The sequence below is a fragment of the Neolamprologus brichardi genome, chromosome 7, assembly GCF_056152115.1.
Source record: "Neolamprologus brichardi isolate AB-2024 chromosome 7, ASM5615211v1, whole genome shotgun sequence".
Classification (NCBI taxonomy): Eukaryota; Metazoa; Chordata; class Actinopteri; order Cichliformes; family Cichlidae; genus Neolamprologus; species Neolamprologus brichardi.
Genome location: NC_142110.1, coordinates 21,058,963 through 21,081,597, shown reverse-complemented (window position 1 = coordinate 21,081,597; position 22,635 = coordinate 21,058,963). Strand labels below are relative to the sequence as shown.

At 39.9% G+C, this 22,635-nt stretch overlaps 1 protein-coding gene across 1 annotated transcript in view; it reads right to left on the bottom strand.

Annotated features, from left to right (window-relative positions):
• Positions 1–1,342: 1,342 nt before the first annotated feature.
• Positions 1,343–22,635, bottom strand: part of cspg4 (chondroitin sulfate proteoglycan 4) — a 74,520-nt gene continuing 53,227 nt past the window's right edge. Inside the window, exons 6-11 of the mRNA XM_006782442.3 lie at positions 18,605–18,781; positions 11,235–11,433; positions 10,614–10,745; positions 9,248–9,408; positions 6,666–6,843; positions 1,343–5,658 (exon numbers count right to left, since the gene is read on the bottom strand). Of these exons, the coding sequence (XP_006782505.2) occupies positions 3,842–5,658; positions 6,666–6,843; positions 9,248–9,408; positions 10,614–10,745; positions 11,235–11,433; positions 18,605–18,781 (2,664 nt within the window). The 3' untranslated portion in view covers positions 1,343–3,841. The remainder of the gene's footprint in view (positions 5,659–6,665; positions 6,844–9,247; positions 9,409–10,613; positions 10,746–11,234; positions 11,434–18,604; positions 18,782–22,635) is intronic.

Below are 22,635 nucleotides of genomic sequence, written 5' to 3'. Positions count from 1 at the left end.
AGCTTGTTCCAAACCAAGCAATTGTTGGCTTACTTTCTTCAACCTGGTCAAAACTTTAAGAAACTGCTTTAAGAAACATCTTTAGGTTAAGATAAAGATTGTGAAGCAGGAAGAGGGGATCCTGTGGTTACAGAGAAACATCTCTGCTGAGATACAATCAGATTTGTGGGTGGTGTCCACTTAGCATCAGGAGAAGGAAATGATTTCTCCCACAAAGAGGGTTTGCATGTTTTGGCAGCAGTGCTGAGATCTACAACACCGCAACCTTTTTGGTGCCAGAACTAAAATTCCTTCTCCAACAAGTTTGTTATCAACACTACAGGGCAGCACATACCCCGGTTTGAACTTAGGGGTTGGCTCGACACACACACACACCAATCCAGATTCCTTTTCATCATTTCATTTTCAGTTTCTTCAAGTTTGTTTTCTAAACTTCTTTCGGTTTTGGGGAAGTTCTTTAGCAGTCCTCATTTTTTTCTGTATTCCTTTAAAAAATACATTTATCTTGCCAGAGCGCGCGACTTGTCATGCGCGGCGCTCCTCTGAGTTATGACCTAAGCACACATATGTGGAGCAACAGCTGTGCCAGGTATGAAACCTGCGTGACGTGAGCTCGAATCCGAGCTGCAGACCAATGAGAAGCCGGGAGAAGACAGCAGAGCACATGAAACGTAAGGAGCTCGGAGGAAGCATGAATGCAAAGGCCATTCACTGGAAAGAGTGACGGATGGAGACAGAGTGAGCTTTTGAATGTGAGCTCACAAATTCAGGAACACTTCAGCCCTCCACACTGGCCACCTGCACCCTGACCCCACCTGGTGGCCAAAAAGGGAAATATTTTAATTCAATTTTATTTATATGGGCCGAATCACAACAACATATAAGGGATCAGTCAAGGAACTTCTCTCTGGGGTAATCTCGTTAAAAATAAAGTCTCTTTGTAGAAATCACTTTGTTTATGCCTGTAAATATCAAAACAAGCACAAGAGCAGGATGATTTGATTTCACATTTATAACTGGCAAACTACTTAGTGGGAAAGTGCAGACTTCCTCTATTCCAGCATGCAGCAGTCTGGTTGGCCAAAATGAAATTTAAACGGCTCACTTCTGAAATGCAGAAACATCTGTCATAAATATTTATGTTTATAGTTTTGCTTTATGGTTCAGCTTAGAGCCCAGTGATCCAGTAGTGTCCAAGAGTGTAATAAGCACTAACTTAATATTAATGTTAACTAAATATTAACTAAAGCATGTAAGAAGTGGGGTTACAGGTAACTGTATTTTGCAGTCTTGGCACTTATAAAAGTCAGACAGATTAACAAACACGGGTTTTGTTGCGCAAACATTTTTATTTCCATTAGTACTGAGAACAAAGTCCGAGACATACTGAGGCTTTAGAGGACATTTCTACTGTTCCAGAAACAAGTTTTCTCCTAATAGTGCTTTTTATTGTCGTGAATGCACCTGCAGTTTACAGATAAGTTTCATCTCTGACAAAATACACGTAGCCTGAATATGAATTGATGCGTGGGGAATGACAGAAATAATAAATAATGAATGAGGAGAGGAGGTGGTGATGAAACCTGCAGTAAGCAGGAAACAGAGAAGTGACGGGCACCTGCACAAACACACACACACACACACACACACACACACACACACACACACACACACACACACACACACACACACACACACACACACACACACACATACGCACACGTCATATCTATATCATTTCAGTCTAGCTGAATGTAGTTACATGTACATACAGAATACCTTATGATGCAAAACATGATATACACTCTCCCCTTGCCACTTTATTGGTTATATCTGTGAAATCTATCCATCCCACTGCAACAGCTGTGCCTATTTTTTTTCAGTGTTTTTTGACCTCAAAGTATTATGAAAGCATGGGACAAATATCACCCCACAGTATGTGTGTGAGAGCTTTGTAAAAGTGTAAAAGAATCAAAGGCTGAAGTCTTTTACTGGACTGGAATAAATCTCACAGTGTAAATAAAGTGGTCCACGGGTTTAGATTTCAAAATGTTAATTGGGCCCAAAACTGTACTCTAAATCACAATATTTACACATAGAACAGGGAAAGATGCTGCAGGAGGGAAACTAACTTTTCATTTACTCAGTATGCTACAAAAATAGACGATCAATAGAAGAAGAATACTCCATTGTATATTCAGTATATGACTAGAAAAAAAAAAGCTGTCATTGGTAGACAGCATGAGGAAAAATGTACAGCAAATAATCAAACAGTTTTAAGAAAATAAGTTGTTTAAGTCTTTTTTTGTTCTTTCCTTTTTTTAGTGGATCAAAAGTTGTATCCAGTATTTTTTATTGTGCACTTTCACTTCCTCTTGCTGTGTTTCATTTACCTTAAAAAAGATAAGCGTCACAGGTCAGAGTGACCAAAAAATGCACATTAAAAAGAAGTTTCCAATTTACAGTAGCACTCCTCTTAGTTTTAGCATACATATATATATATATATTTATAGATAAAAGTTGAAAATAACTTCTATGTATTCCACTTACATGTGGAATGCTTAAAAGCGAAACTAGCTTCCAAAGACCTCCTGTCAGTTACCTCTTTAATCAGCATAACCTAACAAGTGGATTGTTATATTTATTATTCACATCCCAGTACAGTCCCAATTATTATTATAGCCAATATTTTATTCATTTCATAATTGCAAACCCAGGAACTGGAAACTTCTCATTCTGAGATGACCTCATGCCCGCCTGTCGGCCAATGCGGATGTCTTAAAGTCCAGCATCACTGAAATAACGTCCTGCCTGCGGTCTACAGACTGTGTAGTGTGTATTTATGCGGTCAGTGCTGTGCCAGTCCAGTAAATATTTACAAGTATTTTGGAAGCATTTAGAAACTATAACATATGGCAGATGATGGCGTGACTCAGAGCTAAATCCAGTTAATTTTGTGCGCGCTGTCACAACAACGGTTTGATTATAAACGCCTTTAAAATAAGCGTCTTTTCTCTGTAAAATTAAAGTCAAATCAAATCACGATGAGATTAAAGTTCTGCATTTTAGGGAAACACGTGTATTCAGTCACTAGATGGAAAGCTTGGTACAGCTTTTTTATTTGTGTATTCAGTACAGCAAGTAGACTGTTAGCTTAGCTTTGCCTAACTTAGCATAAAGACTAAAAATGAGATGAAACTCGAGACTTTAGCTTTAGTTCATGCTTTGATCATTGACATGCGATGTAGCGAAATGGTATCAGTCTTTTTATGTCTTTTTCAGTAAGAAAGTGAATGAAGGCGTGTTGGCCTTTAAACTAGATTTAGCCCTGAGGTGCAAGGACCTTTAAACAATTAAAACAAAGAGGCAGTTTTCCATCTTCTTGAAAATATTACATTTCATTTCATATTCATCACCTAACACGTTTAGCTTTCCTGAACCAAGAAAATAAATCTGACCAAATCCGAGACTTGAAAATGTGTAACCGCTCACTGAATAATGTCAGCTTACGATAAATATGGAATACACAGACAGAGCACAACCTCAATACTTCTTTGCAAACATATGGCATGTTTATGTCTTAACGTGCGACCTGTGACAAAGAGGAATGATAAAACTAAAATAAATAGACATGGCCCGAGCCCCTGTAGATAAGAAACTGCCTCTTTCTTTGCCAATAAGTATTCAGTGTTTCATTGCCTGAGAATCTGTCCAGAGTTATGCTGAGTTGAGTAAAGGGCTTAAACAAAATTAGCCTCGTATAAACTGCTGCTTTTAATACTGAGAGGAATGATTTGAGGAGACTTCCCAACACTCCCTCTGTGTCCGATCTCAGAGTGCTTCAGACCCAGTACTGGTTCTTTTTCAAGGCCGGGTTTGTTGTCCGACAGTGCTGCAACAGCTCAGGGTCTGCGTCTTTGGAGTCCATCTTGGACATTGGGATGTTATTGGCTGGGTCAGTTTTGCGAAAGGTCTCTGTGGTGGCCACCTCGCCGTTTTTGGGCTTGGATGCTGCCGTCTGGACATTGTGCTTACCCGTCTTGTTTTTGCGAATCAGATAGTAGGCCAAGACAGCCGCCAGTAGCAAGAGAATGAGGATTACCATGATAGGGATGATAATAGGCCAGATGTTACTGCGCTTGGCAGCTTGTGGTCTTCCATATGAGCCAGATCCAGAAGCTGTAGTGGCATCTCCGTGGGGCCAGAGAGGGCTAACTGGAGTGACCCCAGGAAGATGATCAATGTCTTTGGAGGGAATCCTCAACAGAGTGACAGGGTAAATTCCAGAGGCATTGTAGGGACCGGTTTGGAAGGAAAGCACACATTCTGCAGGAGGGACCCCGTGAGCTTTGAGCAGGAAGCGAGCCTCATCCTGAGTGGCACCACTAGGTGATCCAGAAGAGCCATTTAAGATTTTCATAGCTACACGACCCTCATCCAGGTCCTTTTGATTGAACGACTTCACTGAGTCACCTGCGTTTGGGCCTCCAGACTTTACAAACCGAGCACCTCTCGGTTGCTGGATGACAGTGAACGTTGGGGTAACTTTGGTCTTGTTGGCGAGGGGAGTTGCATCTAGAAGCTTTTTATCCAGTTGGACAAGCGCACCCTGGGGTAAGAGAGGATCCCGAGCAATGTTGGCCAGAGGTTGCACAGTGATGTTGAGGACAGAGGAAATGTTAGCAGCCCGGCTGCGGGCTGTAAATGAAACACTGTCTCGGGGTGAAGTGGACTTGACAAAGCGGACACTGACTCGGCCTTCTTTAATCAGTTTCTGGGTAAAAGCAGATGTAGGCTGCCGGTCTACCATGACAGCGGCGTACTTGGGAGCACTTGTGATTTTATAAAGGATGTCCTCCTCAATAGGGCCACCAGTGCTGACCTTCAACATCTCTTCGGTCACTAAGGTCTCATCGTTGCCCTGCTTCACCTTGATCTCAGGGGCTATGTCAAGAAGCAGGGTGTGGGCCAGTACGACGATGTGCAGCATGTATGCTTCGGTTTGGTGTTCTCCATCTGATACTACGAATTCCATGACGCTATCTACGAGGCTGTTGTCACTATAGAAGCCCACCTCTCCACGATTGACCATCTCTTGTGTGAATTCAGAGATTGCCTCCATTGTGCCTGAGTCAACTAGTCGACCATTGCTAGGTGCTTTGTTCACCTTGAAGTGCACCTCATCTGGAGGACTGTCCTCATCATGAGTGTTAAGTTGTCTCTGGGTCAAGAGGGTCATGGAGCCTTGAAGAACCTCAAAGAGTGTTTCTGTGGTGACTAGTTCAGGGGGGTCTGAGCCCCTCCGTTTGATTGAAATGTTAAAGACTTCCTCCAGGACCACAGACTTAGCAGGTGAGGCCAAACTACGGCCCTCAGACTTAAGACGGGCTCTGAAAGCAAAGCTGTCAGACGAGTCTGCCAGATCATCATGGACATACTCCACCTTTCCTTGAATGACATCTTCTTGCATGAAGGACGGGGTATTACGGGGCAGGTCCTGACCATCCAGCATGATACGACCACGACCGGGGAAACGCTTAATTTCAAAAATGACATCCACTTCGCCTCGGTTTTCTTCTGGTAGGCTAGCCAGAAGGTTGGAAGCATCAAGAATTGAATCATCGATGGTTTTTCTGTGGCCCTGCACAATATCCAGACCTAAGCAGAAAAAACACAAACGAAGAGAAATGTTAAATTTAATCCAGTTGTTTTTTCCCCCAAAGATACCTACTATTTATTTTTGTCTTTCTCCTGTTGATATTTAATTATGCAGGAGATTGAATCTGGAATACATTTGGAGAGACAGATGGAGCAGGGGCTTGTTGTTTCGGCAGCAACAGAAGTAGGGCTGACAGGTCCCTTTGTGACTTCAGACTCTTAATAGCAAATTACTGTAAAGAATAAGGAAGAGAATCTAAAATGAAGAACAAGCTGCAACTCACCAGCACATTCACCAGAAGTAGAACTTTTTTTCTTCCCTACTCAGTAACAAAGGCGTGGTTGCTGGGTGAATTAGAGTATTTTTCCAAAATGTCTGAGCACAGTTTTGATTTGAATTTTTTAACCAAAAACAAAACAACATATCCTAGAAATAGCATCTCTTTTTTGAAATGTATCACTAAACATTTATATGTAAAGTGTGAGAATGACAAGTTGCATTCAAATCATCACTGATCCACATTATTTGAATCTTTGTGCTCTCTCCAAAGATATCAGCAATTACAGCATTGCGCTGTATTCACCAACACATTCAGAGACTCTTACAGCACTTTGCAAAATGCCAGCTCCAGAATACAATAAAAAAGACAAAAACTATTTTAAAGTGCTGCAGGAACGCTCTGCACTCAAACACACAAAGTAACCCTTTTTACTTTTACAGCATACAACAATGTGTGGTAAGGATAAACTCAGCTAACTAACAGAAAAATACTTGAAATGTCTGTTTGAATAATGACTTCCCTGGAGTCTTCTAATGGTGCTTCACAGACGCAGACTCTCATCTCTGCTTCCTAACATCTGTGCACATGTATTCATAATATGTATGCTTTTGGTAAGTACCAGAGTGATCATTTAGGCAGGCTCTCATTTATCAGTGTGGCCTGTGAAAAAAACATGCAATTTACTTAATTGAAAGTGTTGCATATGTCCCTCATTTCATCATTTACCTTTGTTCCTCCACAGCTGCGAGGAGATGTTGCTGTGAGCAGCATAATAAGACACGGTTATGGGCAGGATGTGATGGACGTTTGATGCTGACTGGGACGAGAGCTCGATGGAGTCCTTCACTGCCCAGAATGGTTCCTCGGGTAGCTGGTGCTCATAGTAGACCAATCCTGACTCGAGCTGTGCATCAGAGGAAGCGAAGGTGGTAAGTTGTTTCAAATAAAATCATTTCTTAATTTGGCGATCACTTCAAAGCAAGTTTTATTTTAGCAGATACTTTATTTATTTATTTCATTCCAACTAACTTTTGTAGAATCTGATAGAAATATCGAGGATTCATTATCTGACATGTGGCTAACTGCAGTCAGTCACTTGTTTGCTTGACCAACTTTATAGGCAAAGACTGGTATTTTAGCTCGGTAAGATATTTTTATTTGGAGCAGTGGTTTGGCTCAGCTCAGCTGGATTGCCTGAAGTCACTGTTGCCTCTTCTCTCTCTCTCTCTCTCTCAAACAAACACAGAAAGGTGCACATATGAATTTCTGCATGCAGGAAAAAAGCAAACACACGCTGCCGAATAACTCAAATCATCAAATGCTTTCGGCTTGACGACGTGTTAGATTTTCTGTCACAGTCCAAAAGGAGCAGTTTTCGGGGAAAGAATTTGTTCTCATGCTCGTCCAAGCACGGTCAGATGTCAAGAATGGAAATGAACGGATAGTCTTGATCCGACTGTTGCCAACACAGCTGCACGTGTGGCGCTGCTAAACTATCGACGCTGTGTGCCTCATAATCCTAAACCAAAGCCATTAAAAGCTAAAACTAGCATCAGTAAAGTTTCAATATTCCTTATTTTTTGTAATCTGAATATTTGGTTATACAATAATAATAATGCTAGAGAAATAAACATATACGTGGTTATGGAACAGCGGAGCTCTTTGGAATCAAGAACCCCACCCCGATGAAGGGTGTTGCCAAATTGGTTTTAGCTACAAAAAGCCAAAGAGATTTTATTATACTCAGAAATCCTTACTTTCTGCCCTTTCCATTTCTGCCCATTGCATGTATACTTAACAGTCAATAAGGTACAGGCAGAGCAAAGCTGCACACACCCACTCTTCAAACAATATTAAAAGGATTAAAAGGATAACAAAGAAACAAAAACTCCTAATACCAGTAAGACATCACTAGCAATGATGCCCCCTGGTGGGAAAGAAATGTTCATGCTTCACATGTTGTCAGTTTGAAGGAAAAATACACTCAGATTCAACAAACTGCAGTTACAGACATGAACATGGAACAAACAAAAAAGGGAGTTTAGACGGCATTAGACAGTAAAGCACATCATTCATGACTTTCAGAGCTAATAACTAATAATTTTTGAGTTGCTTTCCTTATGAAAATACAGTTATTGCTATCATCATGAATATGCTTCCTATTTAAGTAGTAGATTACAATTAATTTTACACAAAATACCTATACATTTACAAATCATTCCCTATCTGGATCTGTGAAGATGCTGATAGGGAACGTAGGATGAGAGAAAGGAATGTGGATTGCAAAGCTATCTTCATATTCATTAATATCTAAAAAGAGCATTATTAAATGCTATGTCCAGTTGAACAGAATCAACTTTTTGGAAGAGCGTTATTAAATTCTCCCCAGAACAGTCCAAATAAACCTTTGGAGATAAAGTTAGATCGGGAATCCTGAGGTGGAGAAGAGGGATAGTAGATTTACTGGACAAAGGATGTTGAACAGACAGGAGGAAAAGAAGGATACCATTCATGGATGGAGTGAAAGAGGACAGAGGGCTGGTGTGGCAGAAGAGGTGTTCTCAAATCTTGTTTGAACATTTGATAAAACTGGACAGCATTGTTGCTTGGTTAACAGCAACCGACAACACTAATTTGTTCCTTGGAGCCAAAGTACAAACTGAAACGTTTAGTGCCAGTAATCAGAGGGCTGTACAAGAGGCTGGTTTTCAGGAAGCAAAAACAACACCGAAAAATCAGCACTATTGATTGTCTGAGAACATTTAATACAGCAAGAAGACATTTTTTATGTCAAAAAGGTATGGGCATATGCAGAGGAAATAAAACTGGACATAAAACAGCACAAGTTGATCCTGTGCTGCCAGCTTGTGCTGATAGGATTAGCTGCCTTACACGCATGGAAGCAGTTTTATGTCTTATATCTCCCATGTGCGCTTGATGGTCTGTGCAACAGATGAGTGACGTGCCTTTTACAGCTGTCACTTCTTAGACACGCGGACCTGCTATTAATAGTGATGTTAAATCTCAAAGTAAAGAGGATTTACTCTGGAAAAAGAACAGAAATACATATTTTCACTGAATCCCAAAACTCTAAAAGTAATTATTAAAAAGAGCTAACATTAAAGGATCTAACATACATTTTTGTTTCAATTTCATTTCATGGTTTATTATGTCGATCAATATCTTCCTGCTAACATAAAATAATTTACAACTTCTGATAAACAGAAAGGAAAACGTGTTAAATGTCTCCTAAAGGAAACATATGCCAGAAATGCATATTTCGCAGCTCCCGCAGAAAAAGCAATCACCTGTGATTGTGAGAATTGACTAATTTCCTCGTACTGGTTCCTGTCATTGGCCAGGATGAGTCTTCCCAAACGAGGCGGGCGGATAAGCGAGTAGCTTATCTCATTTCCATCCCCACTGGTTACAGCCCCCACATTGGCGCTTGTGATGGGCTGCCTTGTTCCTGTGAAAAGACAAACACACACACACATAGACAGGCGGTCCTCTGATGAGTGCTGATGACTCTACTGAATGTGGCCTCTTTGCAGTCTAGTTTAGCTTGTAAAATTACAGCCCCAAACTTTAGAGGTTACTTTAACTCATGTACAGGGCAGATGAGCTTCCTGATGCGGAGAGCATGAAATGTGTCAGATGGAGCCACGTTTTAAATACACTATTGTCTGATTGTTTCATCTGCTCAGAAGCACAAATAAAGGAGAAAGGTGCCATATTTCTGGATTTTAATGTTCACAAATCATCATGACTACTCCTGTAGCCTCTCTGCTCTCTGTACGTGTGCAGCTCAGTCTGCTGTTGGTTAAAAACAAACCTTATAGAAGAGGTGTCAAACATGAGGCCCGGGGGCCAGAATCGGCTCGGCAAAGACTCCAATAAGGCCCATTGGACGAATGTGGAAAATGTGAAAGAGTATACATTTTGGACTCTTAACTGTATTTTCAGATGTTTTAGAGCCAAGTGATTCATACTACACCAAAGTAATTAAGTAACAAAAAAAACAATGCCATGACAGAAATGTTCCTGTTTTTTCAGTCTGCTATTGAACAATCGACAACTTTATTTCTTACGATTTGAGCACAAATAATCTACTACAGCAGCATTTCTTTGTCATGTATAAAAACTGTAAACTGTATTGCTGAAACTGCAATGTCTCATGGATTAAATGCACTGATGAACTTCTTTATACTGACAGAAAGGGATGTTTCACTGGCTTGATCCACTTAAGATTAATCATATGTGGCCCATGATGTAAAATGAATTTAACACAGACAGGAAGGCAAAGGAAATGGAAATAGCATGGACCCAGCAAGCTGTTACTGGCTGAGGGATACACACCCACCCACACGCTTCCTAAAGAGTGTAAGCCCAGAAGCATCCCAAACAGCAAAATATGAAAAAAGTAAGAAGATTACACCTCAGAAGTTCATAATTGAAAAATGTTGTTTTTTTAGGAACATCCTGTGTATTACACCTTAAATAAGTTTTGCACTCACTTTTATTCTGTGTGTTATAAGCCTGACCAACAACCAGTTCTTAAAATAAATGTTGTCGTCGTAATAACTATACTGTGTGCGTGACTGCGCATTCATCATCATGGTTATCTTTCTATCATTGTCATCTTCAGAAGGTTTTTTTTTTTTGGCATCTTACCTGGAAATACCATGAGGTTCGCCTGCGTTACCATGGTGATGGTGAGTGGCCTGGCTGTGACGACAAATTTGTAGAGAGGAGACGTGTGCTCGCCGTCTGTCACTGTGAAACTGAAGCTGCCAGAATCCTCACCTGGGGCAGAACAGATTGCACAGTTTTAACGGGTCACTTGTTAAGTTCGAGCTTTGAATCTGCTTTTGTTTGTTTGTGCCCCTTTTTTGTCTCTCTGAAACTTTATTGTCTTTACACTTGAAAAGGCGGAACATTGTTTAAAGCTTGCTACACCTTTATTGCCTTGTTAGAACGTAAAAAAACACCACGTATTTGTCACAGTAAGGTACAAATAAACATTATATGTACTACTTATTTAATTATTTTTTTTATAACCTAGCCACAGTATATCTCTAGGGTTTAATTGGCCTATTGATCAATACCCGTGACATTCTGATTACATTACAAGTTTATTGAGATTTCTGCTTGGAGAAACATAAAGACCTGTGTTTAAGCTCGTTGTGTTAGCAACACTCTGAGGTAGACGCAGATAAAGGTCACAGAGTAATCAGCGTGTCAGTGGAGATACAGTGTGATCGAGCACTTAACCTCTAATTCTAATGATCTCACCCTCGTGGACGAAGACGACCTCGCCTTTGTTTACGTGAGCCTGCGTAAAATTTAGGATCTCATCATCAGGCGCCTCTTTCAGTGCAACCCTCCCATTGATCGGCATTTCAACGTTGTAAACCAGTTCCTCTGCAGGAGTGTCAGCATCCTCAGTGCTCAGCATGCTGGAGGTGATATCAGCTTCCTCACCAGCAAAAACCTGTGAAATACCAAAGACAACAAGAGAGAGAAAGACAGTTAAAGACACTTAAGGGGTCGGGGAAAAACATCAATACAGTATCATGATATTTTGTGCAGTATTTTATTTAATATACATAAATACATACATAAATAACAAATAAAAATAAGATAGATAGATAGATAGATAGACAGACAGATAGATAGATAGATAGATCGATCGATGGTAAGTACAAAAAGAAAACCCAGCCTATCCGTGAAACATAAAGCAGCCAGCTCCAAAGTAAGAATTTAAAAGGTTAATTATTTCTCCATGGCAGTCTACACACGCCTGTTATCAGAAGATGGAACACAGCAGTGCAGACTGAATGACTCTCCCTAGGTGGAGGGCCCTTAATGGACTTCTAATGGTCAGATGGCTGAAAAGAGCATTAATTGAAAGAAATGGGCCAGATCTCTAGAAAGACATTCTTAAATAGCTGGAATCAGTTGGGAGAGTGTGCTTAGGGTGCCTTGCAGTGAGAAGTAAATATCGATCTAGAAAGCCACTCACCCTTCAATACCACACTCCCTCTTTTTACAGACCCGGGATAAAGTCCAGAAAGCCTCTGGGCAGAGGAAAAGAGGACACTTCGGTGGTAGATGTTAATGTGGTAAGTGTCAGTCAGTGGGAGACAGAAAGCGACAGATCCTAACAAAGCACAGGCTCAGTGACCAGAAACTGGTAATCGAACTGGGGAGGACACAATTATTGCCCTCTGAGGACAAAACAGAACATGTGATCACTGTTTAATACATGAGGTCAAACCAGATATGGATTTCCTCCTAAAATGAAAATCATTCAGTAACGCAAGGATCACTTAGTTCAACTGATTCAATTCTGTAATTGCAAATTTCAGTGAGCTAAACAGCGTCTCTTAATAAAAAAAATTATCCATAGTAGAAGGAGACTGGACACATCTGACTGGACCTGGTTTTTCAAATCTGTCTGTCAGTGTCACATAAAGTCTTGGTATGAATGTGTGTGTGAATGGGTGGATGACTGAATGTAGTGTAAAGGGCTTTGGGGTCCTTAGGGACTGAGTAAAGCGCTATACAAATGCAGGCCATTTACCATTTTACCATTTGGTATGAATTTCTGGGTGGAAGTGCAGATTAAGACACACTGACAAGAACACAGCCAAAGCCTGGAGAGTGTTTTGGTAAAAAATAAAATAAAAAAAATAAGACAAACTATCTCGATGGGATTCTTTTCTAATGAGGATACCACCAAAGGAGAAAAAAAGAAATAGTTGCTCAGCTTCTGTGACCGATTTCTCTGTACAGATTAATGGTGGCTGTTTATCAGAAACCCTGTTGCTAATGGACGATGTCTAAAGAGAAAACTGATGCCGCTCTTTCTGCTATTATCACAGCCACGGTACTAAAATCTTTTAGTAAAGTGTCTACACTGCTTTCACATCTTCTGTTTTTTCATGAGGATTCAAAAACACACCACCAAATATTTTAAGTAAGGCATGGCACGCAAACAGTTTCAGGTCTTAAAGTGGGATTTAGTTTTACTCTAATAGCAGCTGAAACTCCTAAATTAATAGTTAAGTTTATGCTGTAGGCAATTCGCACATTTAAAACCAATACTGCTTTATGGTAGGAAACACTCTTAATGAAATATAAAGGATTATTTGCAACAAGATGAAGGGCCTGTGAGAGTGTAACTGGGTGCAGTGGTGCTTTTAGCATGCTCACACTGAATGTGGCAGACTACAGATGTCTAGCAGGTCTTCTGGTATAATACTTACTGTGGATGCTTACTAGGTTTGGTCCCAGGGTTTATGTGTTTCTCAATGGAGGGTCCTTTATGGGCTCATTTTAGTTTGGGTAACTGTTTGGATTTGATTCGTTACAGAGTTTGAAAATGTTGATTCCTTTTTTGATTTAACATACTAATAGTGAGCTGGATTACTATGAATAGTCCTGAGTTTTCATTTATGTCTTTACTTCATCTACATGATTTTTGTAAATAGTTTCTGTTTTATGATGTTTTGGGTCATGATTTTATTGTTATTCTAACATGAAATAGATTTATTTGTACTGTTCAGGTTGGTGTCTCGGTTTCAAAGAGTTACTGATACAAGTTTACAATTTACTCTTGTGGTACATTTTAGCATATAGGAAAGCTATATGCTAACAATGCTATACAGCTGTATTTAAAACTAGGTTCTTTACTGCTGTTGTTTGTATTGACAACATGTAAGCCTATGGGGAATAATATATAAGGATTCTTTTATTATGACTTTGTTACAATAACAGGTCATAACCATTTAAATACAGAACAATTTCAGTACCTCTACAATCTCCCAAAGTGTTTTTCTTTTCTTCTGGAAAACAAAATTAAATTAATATTCACTTAATATTTGTTACTAAACATTCTAATGAATTCTGCTAAATAAAGAAATTAATTCCATATATGCACTACATAATTATGTCAAGTATATGGGTCTTGTCTCTTTGCTTAATATATGTATTTTGGCAACTTCCTGTTTTTATTTTGAAAGTTTTTTTTTTTTTTTTTTTATCATGTTCTGGGTTAGTTTTGCTTCCTGTGCTTTGCTTCCCATTTGCTGGACTTTACATTAAAGGCTTCTGTTACTGATGTCATGCTAGCTCATGTGTTCACTGAACAAATTAAAATAACATGACTGTCAATAGAATTTAAGCAATCACAGGCAGAAAATCATCTTTAGTAAGATGTGTACAAAATAATTTGCCAATCAAATCTATTTTTCTCCATATTCTCCAGAAATGTGGCGCTGCTGCAAATATCAGGGAATAGATGTTGAGGGAAAACCTTAAGACTCATCAAGCAATCAACATCCCCGGGGCCGCATTGTCTTCCATTTCCCTATTATAGATGCTTTCAGAGAAAGTTTAATCTTCAGTTCTGAAGCTTTTGTCTTTTTAAGTGCTTTATGTCACTTCTGGTTTTTCACATACCTCCAGAGTTCTGCAATATAACAAATGTTTTATGAAGTCTATAATTTAGTTGCCTTTCAGTCCACTGCTTATAACATCCCACTCAATTTGACACTCCATCAAAGCCCTTTCAAAGCCCAGACTGCATCAAGAGTTCAAAGCTGTGATCCATCATTATACACTTACTGCTTTTTCTGTTGCTAGATTTTGTCTTTGTTGCTCTCAAACGATAACGCTTAAAAAATGGTGATGAGCGCAAAGATAAGTAGGCTTTGAGTCAAAGATAAATCAAGAGTCCCATTCATAACAAAAGCCCTATGTCTATATGTCTAATCTCAGTGTCGAGCGGCAGAAAAGACCAATATTTGTCCCTCGCATAATAAAAAACGCATTTAGAATATGCAGAAGTCTATTATTAACAAAGGAGACATAAGCAAGAAATAAAAGAAGACTTATGTTTGCAACAGATAAAAAGGAAATAAAACTAGGGTCATTTCATGTGAAAGTTACCCATGTGTTGCGTATTTCTGCGTTGAAACATGTGCGTGTAGAGTCAAACAGAATTAGCACCGACAGGTTCATCTGTAGTTCAAAAGACGTTTCGACATCTCGGTTAAAGAGAACCCAAATTTATTTGAATGGTAAATGTTTTTGAAAGTCTAAGTTATACATAGTTATTGCTTCAAAGGCATCTATATGAGTATATGTCTACTCCTTGGAGAGCAGAGTTGGTTGTTTTGAAGCAAATATGTGGCAAAATTTGGAATAATGCCCAAACTGTCAGCTTGAATTTCATGAATTTTGAGCCAAAAAAATCTACTAAACATGTATCTCACACCGTGGCACCACTGGCACTGCTGGCTGAAGTCCCTGCAGAGACTGAGATTGTGACTGGACCTGGTGATTTTTTTTTTTGGTCTTTTCACCATAGAGGTTCTGGACTAAGAAAAAGGTCGGACAATACGCTTACATGTGTCCAGTTCCTTGATGAGCAAAAACAAGTGTCGCTAGGTTGGTGCTAGTTAGAACCGACAGCTCTATCACATCAACAACAAACAGGAAAGCGTTTTATCCTCGCTGTTGCAGAAACCTGCAGAGATCTTGTGATACGGGGCTTTAGAGGAGCTCGTTCTCCTTGGGGCAGTTTTCTTCTCACGGCCTGCAAAAAAGCACAGTCTGATAGTTTGTCCGGGGGCACACCGATGGTGGGGGAGTGCAGACTAACCCAAACGTTCCCAGCCAAATCTGGACTCTGTCAGAGAGGTTTGCAAGTGGATTGCCTTAAGGCAGAACACCCACTTTTCCTCTTTGCACCATGGATGAGACAGCTGCTCAGTGCATGCCCACCCCTCTATTTTAGCCCTATTCTCGCAGAAGTCTTCGGTGTACAGTATGCAGACATGAGTCAGCTGAAAATAGCACCACCCACCTGGACAATTTCTCAGCTTTGAGCAGCACTGCAGACAAATTTGGTGTCCCATCGTTCAAGCTGAGGGGACAAGCTACTGGCAATTATCTGTGGGAATAATCATATTAATGCTGAAAACTGTTTGCTCGACGGCAGCCTAACACATCCTCAAGAAAAGCTCTCAAGTCATCTAAAGCCCAGGATTTATTCACCTTTACAAAGAGATTGCTGTTAAATGCCAGCTCTTATAGGAACTAGGTTTAACTAAGGTTTTCCAGAGGCTGACATGAGAAGCTTTCCTGTTGGTCTCCAGCAGGATTTAGTACACAGTTAGTAACAGTTTTTTCCCTGTTTCCCATTCAAATGTTTTCTTGTGTTGTCCAAGATCCATCAGATACTAATTAAATGCTGAAATGTGTACTGTACCTTTTTCACAAAAAGGTATATGTTTGCTAATGGCAAACAGAATTTACACTGTTAGAAGGCTGAGCGATGCTATTACAGAGCAATTCCCGCTCCTTTACACTAGATGGCCACATTAGCCCATTCTCAACCACAGCCAATCTAGGACAGGTAATCTGAAAATGGTCTCGCAAACTGATAGTTTATATAACAATCAATGCATTTAGCACCTAGGAGGACGGGCCGCAAATTCAATCTGATTGGAGATAATGGCTGGCATTTCATTTTGAGGGAGTAATGAAGTAGCTGCCATAGGCAAATGACTTTGTTTGCCAGTGACTCAACATCATCCTCTAAATGTCTGAGACTCTGAGGGGCGCCAGATGTTTGCAGCTGCATCCAAAACTGCCTAGACATCATGTTTAAGTACAAATCCACCAGTGTGTTTGTAATTCTATACTCGGGAGCTAAAGTTGACAGCGGGAATAATGCTATTTAATTTCGATTTCTCCTCCCCTCGTCCAGCCCATTCCTCTCAGAGATACAGGTTAACTACATGCCCTCGCTCCTACTTTGTGTCGTAATGAGAGATTAAACAAAAGTACTTAGCGAGGGTAATGAGGCTATCACTCAAAGTCAAAGTAATCTTGTAAAATGTGAGAGATGCAAAAGCAAAATAGATTGGCAGGTAGAGTGAGGCGCTTCTGCACAGAAACACAGCAAAGTCAGGCGGAAGCAGACGAAGACAGACAGGGTTTAAATTCTAATCAAGACCAGCTGTATCCTGCAACACCGGGCCAAATGTGATCAGACTGAGCAGAACCCGATCACGGTCGTGTTAGTCATCATGTCTACAGAGGTCACTACACACACACAGAACACACACACACACACTTCCTGCTCTAAATCAATCCAAGTGCCACTGGGCCAGCCCCTTGCTCTGTGCGGGTTAGACATCCACATATTATTATGTTACATTCTGCAGCCGCAGCAAAGGAGTCACAGGGATTGGATGCTGCCCTCACTCTGCCAGAAAGCCGCGGTCTCATCGACCATCTTGGTTTTCCAAAAATACGGGTTGCCAGGGAGACGAGGAGCCACAGGCAGAGCGGGGAGGGCTGAATGACACAGTTGGTTTCCAGTTCTGTGAGCTGATTACTGTCGACTTTTTCCGACTGCGTGACTACTCCTGCTGTAGAATCTACGTTATTCATCACCCTAAACGTTTCTTTCATGACTGACGTAAATCAGTTTAAAAGCTTGCCACAAACTCATTATAAGCCTTCAGCAGAGTCATTCAAATATACACCTTTCTTCTTACAACATAAAGTCCTAAGAATTCAGTGCGGAGGTGTTTCGTTCTTTGACAGTCTGCCACTACCAACTTATGAAACATTATCCAAATCGCCGGGGAGAAGCAAATATGCACGTCCATCAAACTTCTGTGGTTGTTATTCTGTAATTTCACTTGGAACCCAAGCACAACTTACCCCTCAGAAAAGTGACAGTAAAGTATCAAAATGGAAAATGAAGACAAATACTCAGAAATGTATACCTGAAATTCTGCCTGGCGCTTTATATTGGGCACACAGTGGTGAATCACTGCCCTTCTATTGTAACGTGACTTTGCACAACTTACATTCTGAATTTTCACTTTATTAAAAAAGCAAATACTCTTAGGGAGACGGTGCATGTCTGAGATCTGTATAGTTCAGACTCGATGTACAAATTCCATGCATTCATTTGCCTTACTGCATGGAGAACATTTTATATGCAGGTCATACAAGATTCATGATTTTGGACTGTTACTGCGGCTGAAACTATAGTGTATGGATGTGAGAACTGTCAGCAAAGCCTACACATTTCATTCAGAGAAGATTAATCTATCAGCTTCTACAGATAGATAGATCTGTCTGTTATTTTGTTGGAAAATCAAACTAAATGAAGACTAAAGCACAAAGCACTATGGGGTAATTCTGCTAAATTGACCGCCTTTCAGCACGCCAGAATCTCATCAACCGTTATAAAGCCATTAATCTGTCATTCTTTCATATTTTGCGCGGCTTGAGCATCATACCAGAGTTTGAAGCAGGTGGTAGTGCCTGTAGCCTGTCAATCACGCATGCACGAGTCAAACTAGGTCTCTCTTCCTGCATACTGCAGCAGAGAGACCAAATACATACACTTTCATCTAATAACTTGCTCCAATAATGTTTGAAACACTGCAATAAACATGCGCTCTTTTCTCTTTCACAGGGAATGAAAGCTGGTGGTCAGCTTGAATTGTTTTCGGGTAAAATGTACAACACTTTATAAGCATAAGGGAGTTTCAATATGTTAACTTTTCTGGCTTGATGAGCATGTGGGAGAATTGGTCACCTATCACACGTTCATAAGAGCAAAGTATTACCTCTGTTCCGGTGTTGCGCATCAGTTTCGGGGGCTCGTCGTTGACAGGTATGACAGTAACCGAGATGGTGAAAGGGAGGCTCCTGCGGTCAATGTCATAAGCAGAGAGCGAGAGTGTAAAATTGTCCTCGGTGCTCTCTGTGCTGTCGTGCATGTAGTAGACTTCTCCATTTCTCATCTGCAAGAGACCAAAAGGATGCCAGTTGTTATATAGATCTCATCATGAATCATGAGTGACAGAACACATAATAAAAGGTTAGATGAACTTCAAAGGTGGGATTCAATTTTACAGTGTGACTGTGTCTCTTAGCATCTGTACACAGTGGAAACCAGGGAGCCGTAACTTCTCTATAAACCTGGATAATTCAAGATCATGATCTGCACACAGCATTATTCAAAAGTCTTGAGCCATTCCTCAAAGTGATCTTGAACAATAGTTTTCTCAAGGTCTTTCAAAGACCTTAGCTACTGGCTCCAAACTTTGGACCAAAAATGTATCATTCCATAAAATCTATTGCCACTCATTGTCAGACCAGTACTTATAGCTGCGCATTGTCAGAGGAATGCTTTTTTTTCTTTCTTTCTTTTGTTTGTTAAGCCACTTAACACCTATCATTTAATTATAACAAAATGCAGCTAACTCAAGGTGACAGGTCAACATATGACAGACAACAAAGAACGATTCTTAAGGAAGAGACACAGAGAAAAGGACAAGGAATGTACTGTAAAAAAGTACTGGACTAAAAATCAATGGCAACAGATTTGATGGAGTGATGAATTCAAATTTTTGGTTCTAATTGTTGGTATTGCTACAGCAATTATCTCAGTTGTTTTCCCGACTGAAGTTTGGTCCGTTTACAGCATCCTGCCATGCGATTGCCTTTGTCCCTAACCATCAGGAACCCTCATGTTGACTTTTATTGAATGGAAAAAAGTTAGCTTTCATCCTCCAGCTTCAATGTGTTTGCATTATGCTAACCATAGCTGTGTAGCTAGCCACCATGTGGCACATCATTATATCAGCTAGCCCAAATTCAGTAACCATACAAACGTCACTGCTGTTTTGTTTTCTGTCTTCATTTATGTCAGAAGTGATAGCAGAGCTGTACGTTTTAATTTTTCAGAAATCCCTCAATAAGAACATGCTATATTATTTAATCGTAATTTTTTTGGGGAGACTTCCTGCAATCCACTAGAGGGAGCCCAAGTACCACCAGTGGTGCGTATACCACAGTTTGAAAATGACTGCGATACAGAAAATGACAGAAAATGTCTGATTGGCAACAACTTCATTCTTCATCATGACAGTGATCCCAAACACGGTGGCAATGCAACAAAAGCATACCTGGAGAGAAAAACAGCAGTGTGGGATCATCTTTTTCAGAGAACAAAATTCAGAAACATCCAAAGAAGAGCTTTGAATGTCCTTCAAGAAATCTGGAGAACTATTCCTGACAACTGGTTAAAGAAATTATAAGAAAGCTTGCTTGAGGGAGTTCAGATTGTGAATAATGGTAGTCATATCAAATACTGACTTTCAAGCTTACTGAAAACACTGTTTTCCATTTCCATTTGTGTTTGCGCATTTCAACAAAATCGCTGCAGCTATTTCCCATTTTCGTAGAAAAATAAAACAAAATGAGGGTCGGCTCAAGACTTTTGCACAGGGCTGTAGTGGATGGATTCAACCTGTTCGTCACGTATGAAGCACAATATGCTTATTCTTCATAGCAAGTGAGACAGTAAAACTACTGCCACAATACTGTATTATTACAGTCAAGTGTAACGAAATCAAGGCACTGATAAGGGTAGTCCACCAAATTGAGCTTGGAACAATTTGCAACTGCACTTTGTTACAATGCTCTTTGTAACTTTTAAAAGCAGTCTACAAATAGGCTCTTTTGCTTTCTTGCCTGGAGCTACTGTAGATGAGAAGATAAATACTATTCTCTGGTCTGGGTCATAAATCAATTGGTTAAATATGCCAAATTTGCCAGGAGACAGTTTCCCCAGCTCAGCATAAAGATCGGTCTTTTGCATTGATTAAATAAACAACTTACCGTATGTAAGCGGGCAGTAGAGTTGCTGGTAAGTGGAGTTTTTGATAGACTTTTTTTTAATGTGAAGCCAGACCCACTGTCTTCTAGATGTAACCTAATATTCATTGGACACATCTTAGCAAAGAAAGTGTTTCAAAGTATAGTTTCAAACATTTTCTTTAAAAGGATTATATTTTAAAAGGATGAGAAGAATATATTGTTTATAGGGCACACTGTATTATTTATGTTTTTCTCCAACCAGATAATATGATACCAGTTTTCAAAGTTGAGAAAAGGCTATAATCAGGATTTAAATGTCTGTCTGATAGCAGCTCAGGAGCAAGTGAGAGAAACCAGATGCAGAAAAGAGTCAGTCATCCATTGTTAAGGGAACTACATAGAAAACAGCGGCTGTGGCTGGGCTGAACAAAGAGCTTTACCTTTCTGCGTTCTTGTTTAAAATCTTTGCCGTCTGGCTCAAATAATTTAACTTAAACATCCGTTTTCGCTGATACTTTTTGACACATTTACAGATTCAGAACACTTCTTTGCAAAGAGAACAATTAGATCTTTGTCTAGACAAAAGCCAGAAAGCCACAGAGATGAAGGGACCTGCTTCAGAGAGCAGCAATTGGCGAATGGATTCCATATGACGGGCATCCTTTTGGAATAACAACCTTCATCATCATTACTGATCAGGGAAAGTCGGAGAGCTGGAACAATAAACAGTTGCTGGTAATTGGACACTTGGCCAACTCAGCAAGGCTGATGTGTATGGTTGTGTTTATTACTAGCTGCAGACTTTATGTTAGTCTAATTTTAGACCGATGAAAAGTGTCTTGGTCGGGTTGGCTATTGCGCTATGGAGTATAAATGGCAAAGGCATGCTTGCAGTGTTCAGAAAACATGCACTGTGTGAAAATATAAGGAAGACAATGCAGACTTTAATAGGTTACTGCAGACCTAATGGAGACCTGATGGAAAGCTGAAACTGATTAAAACAAAGACATATTGGAACAAAGTGTTTCATGTTACTGGATGTTCATATGACAGATTCTGTGCTTATGTCCCATCTGGACCACATGGCACATAAAGTTAATTGAAATTATTGTGGCAGGCATTCCTGTGAATCTGTATGAGTCACAATCTTTTCTCAAAGTAGACTCTTCTGTGTTACCGTAACCTGAGTGCCCAAACTGATGTCTTCATTGCAGCACTACTACTAATAAGTCCAGTGTGCATTCCCAAGTGACATCTGGGGACTTTCTTACTTGAGCTTCAAATAATATTGAACTTAGCAGAAAAAAAACACAGCTTTCCCGTGTGGCACCTTCGGGATGGGAAAAATTAAGCAAGTGTACAAAGTCCCCAAAAGAATGCAGTTTGTCTAATCGCCACTTGAGACTGGCTCCAAAAACTAGTCAGTCCTTGTCGACTCTAAATTTCCTAATTTATGTAGGAATGTTTAAAGCGTAGTACAAAAGCAGATTTGGTCATTAGTGTGTGATAAAAGCTGCCTGCTTAGAGTGAAAGGTGACTGTCGCTGCGAGCTGTCTACTGAGCATCACCTCGTCTAATTCAAGTCATTCAGCTGGACTTCTTGACTTTATGTTTTGGAGTATTTTACAATTATCTAACGAATAACATGACCTGCTGTGTGGCTAATTGCGCTAACAGATGGCCGAAGAAAGCAGCACTAGCTTTTTTCCCTAAGCTGTTTTCATTTATTATTTTATTTTTATATTATAATGTTTATATATATTTAAAATATCTATTTTATATTTATTTTATAATAATTGCGGCTTGACTCACAAAATATTCAAAATTAGGCTTGAACCTGAATTCTTATTTGGGATAATTAACTGGACTGGATTCTCTGAGTATAACATTTGAAGAAAAATTAAAGAAAAAGTACAAATATGTCAAAAACAGTATCACGATTTTTTTTTCTCCCAGCGTTCATTGCAGTAGACTCATTGGAGCTGCAGATTAG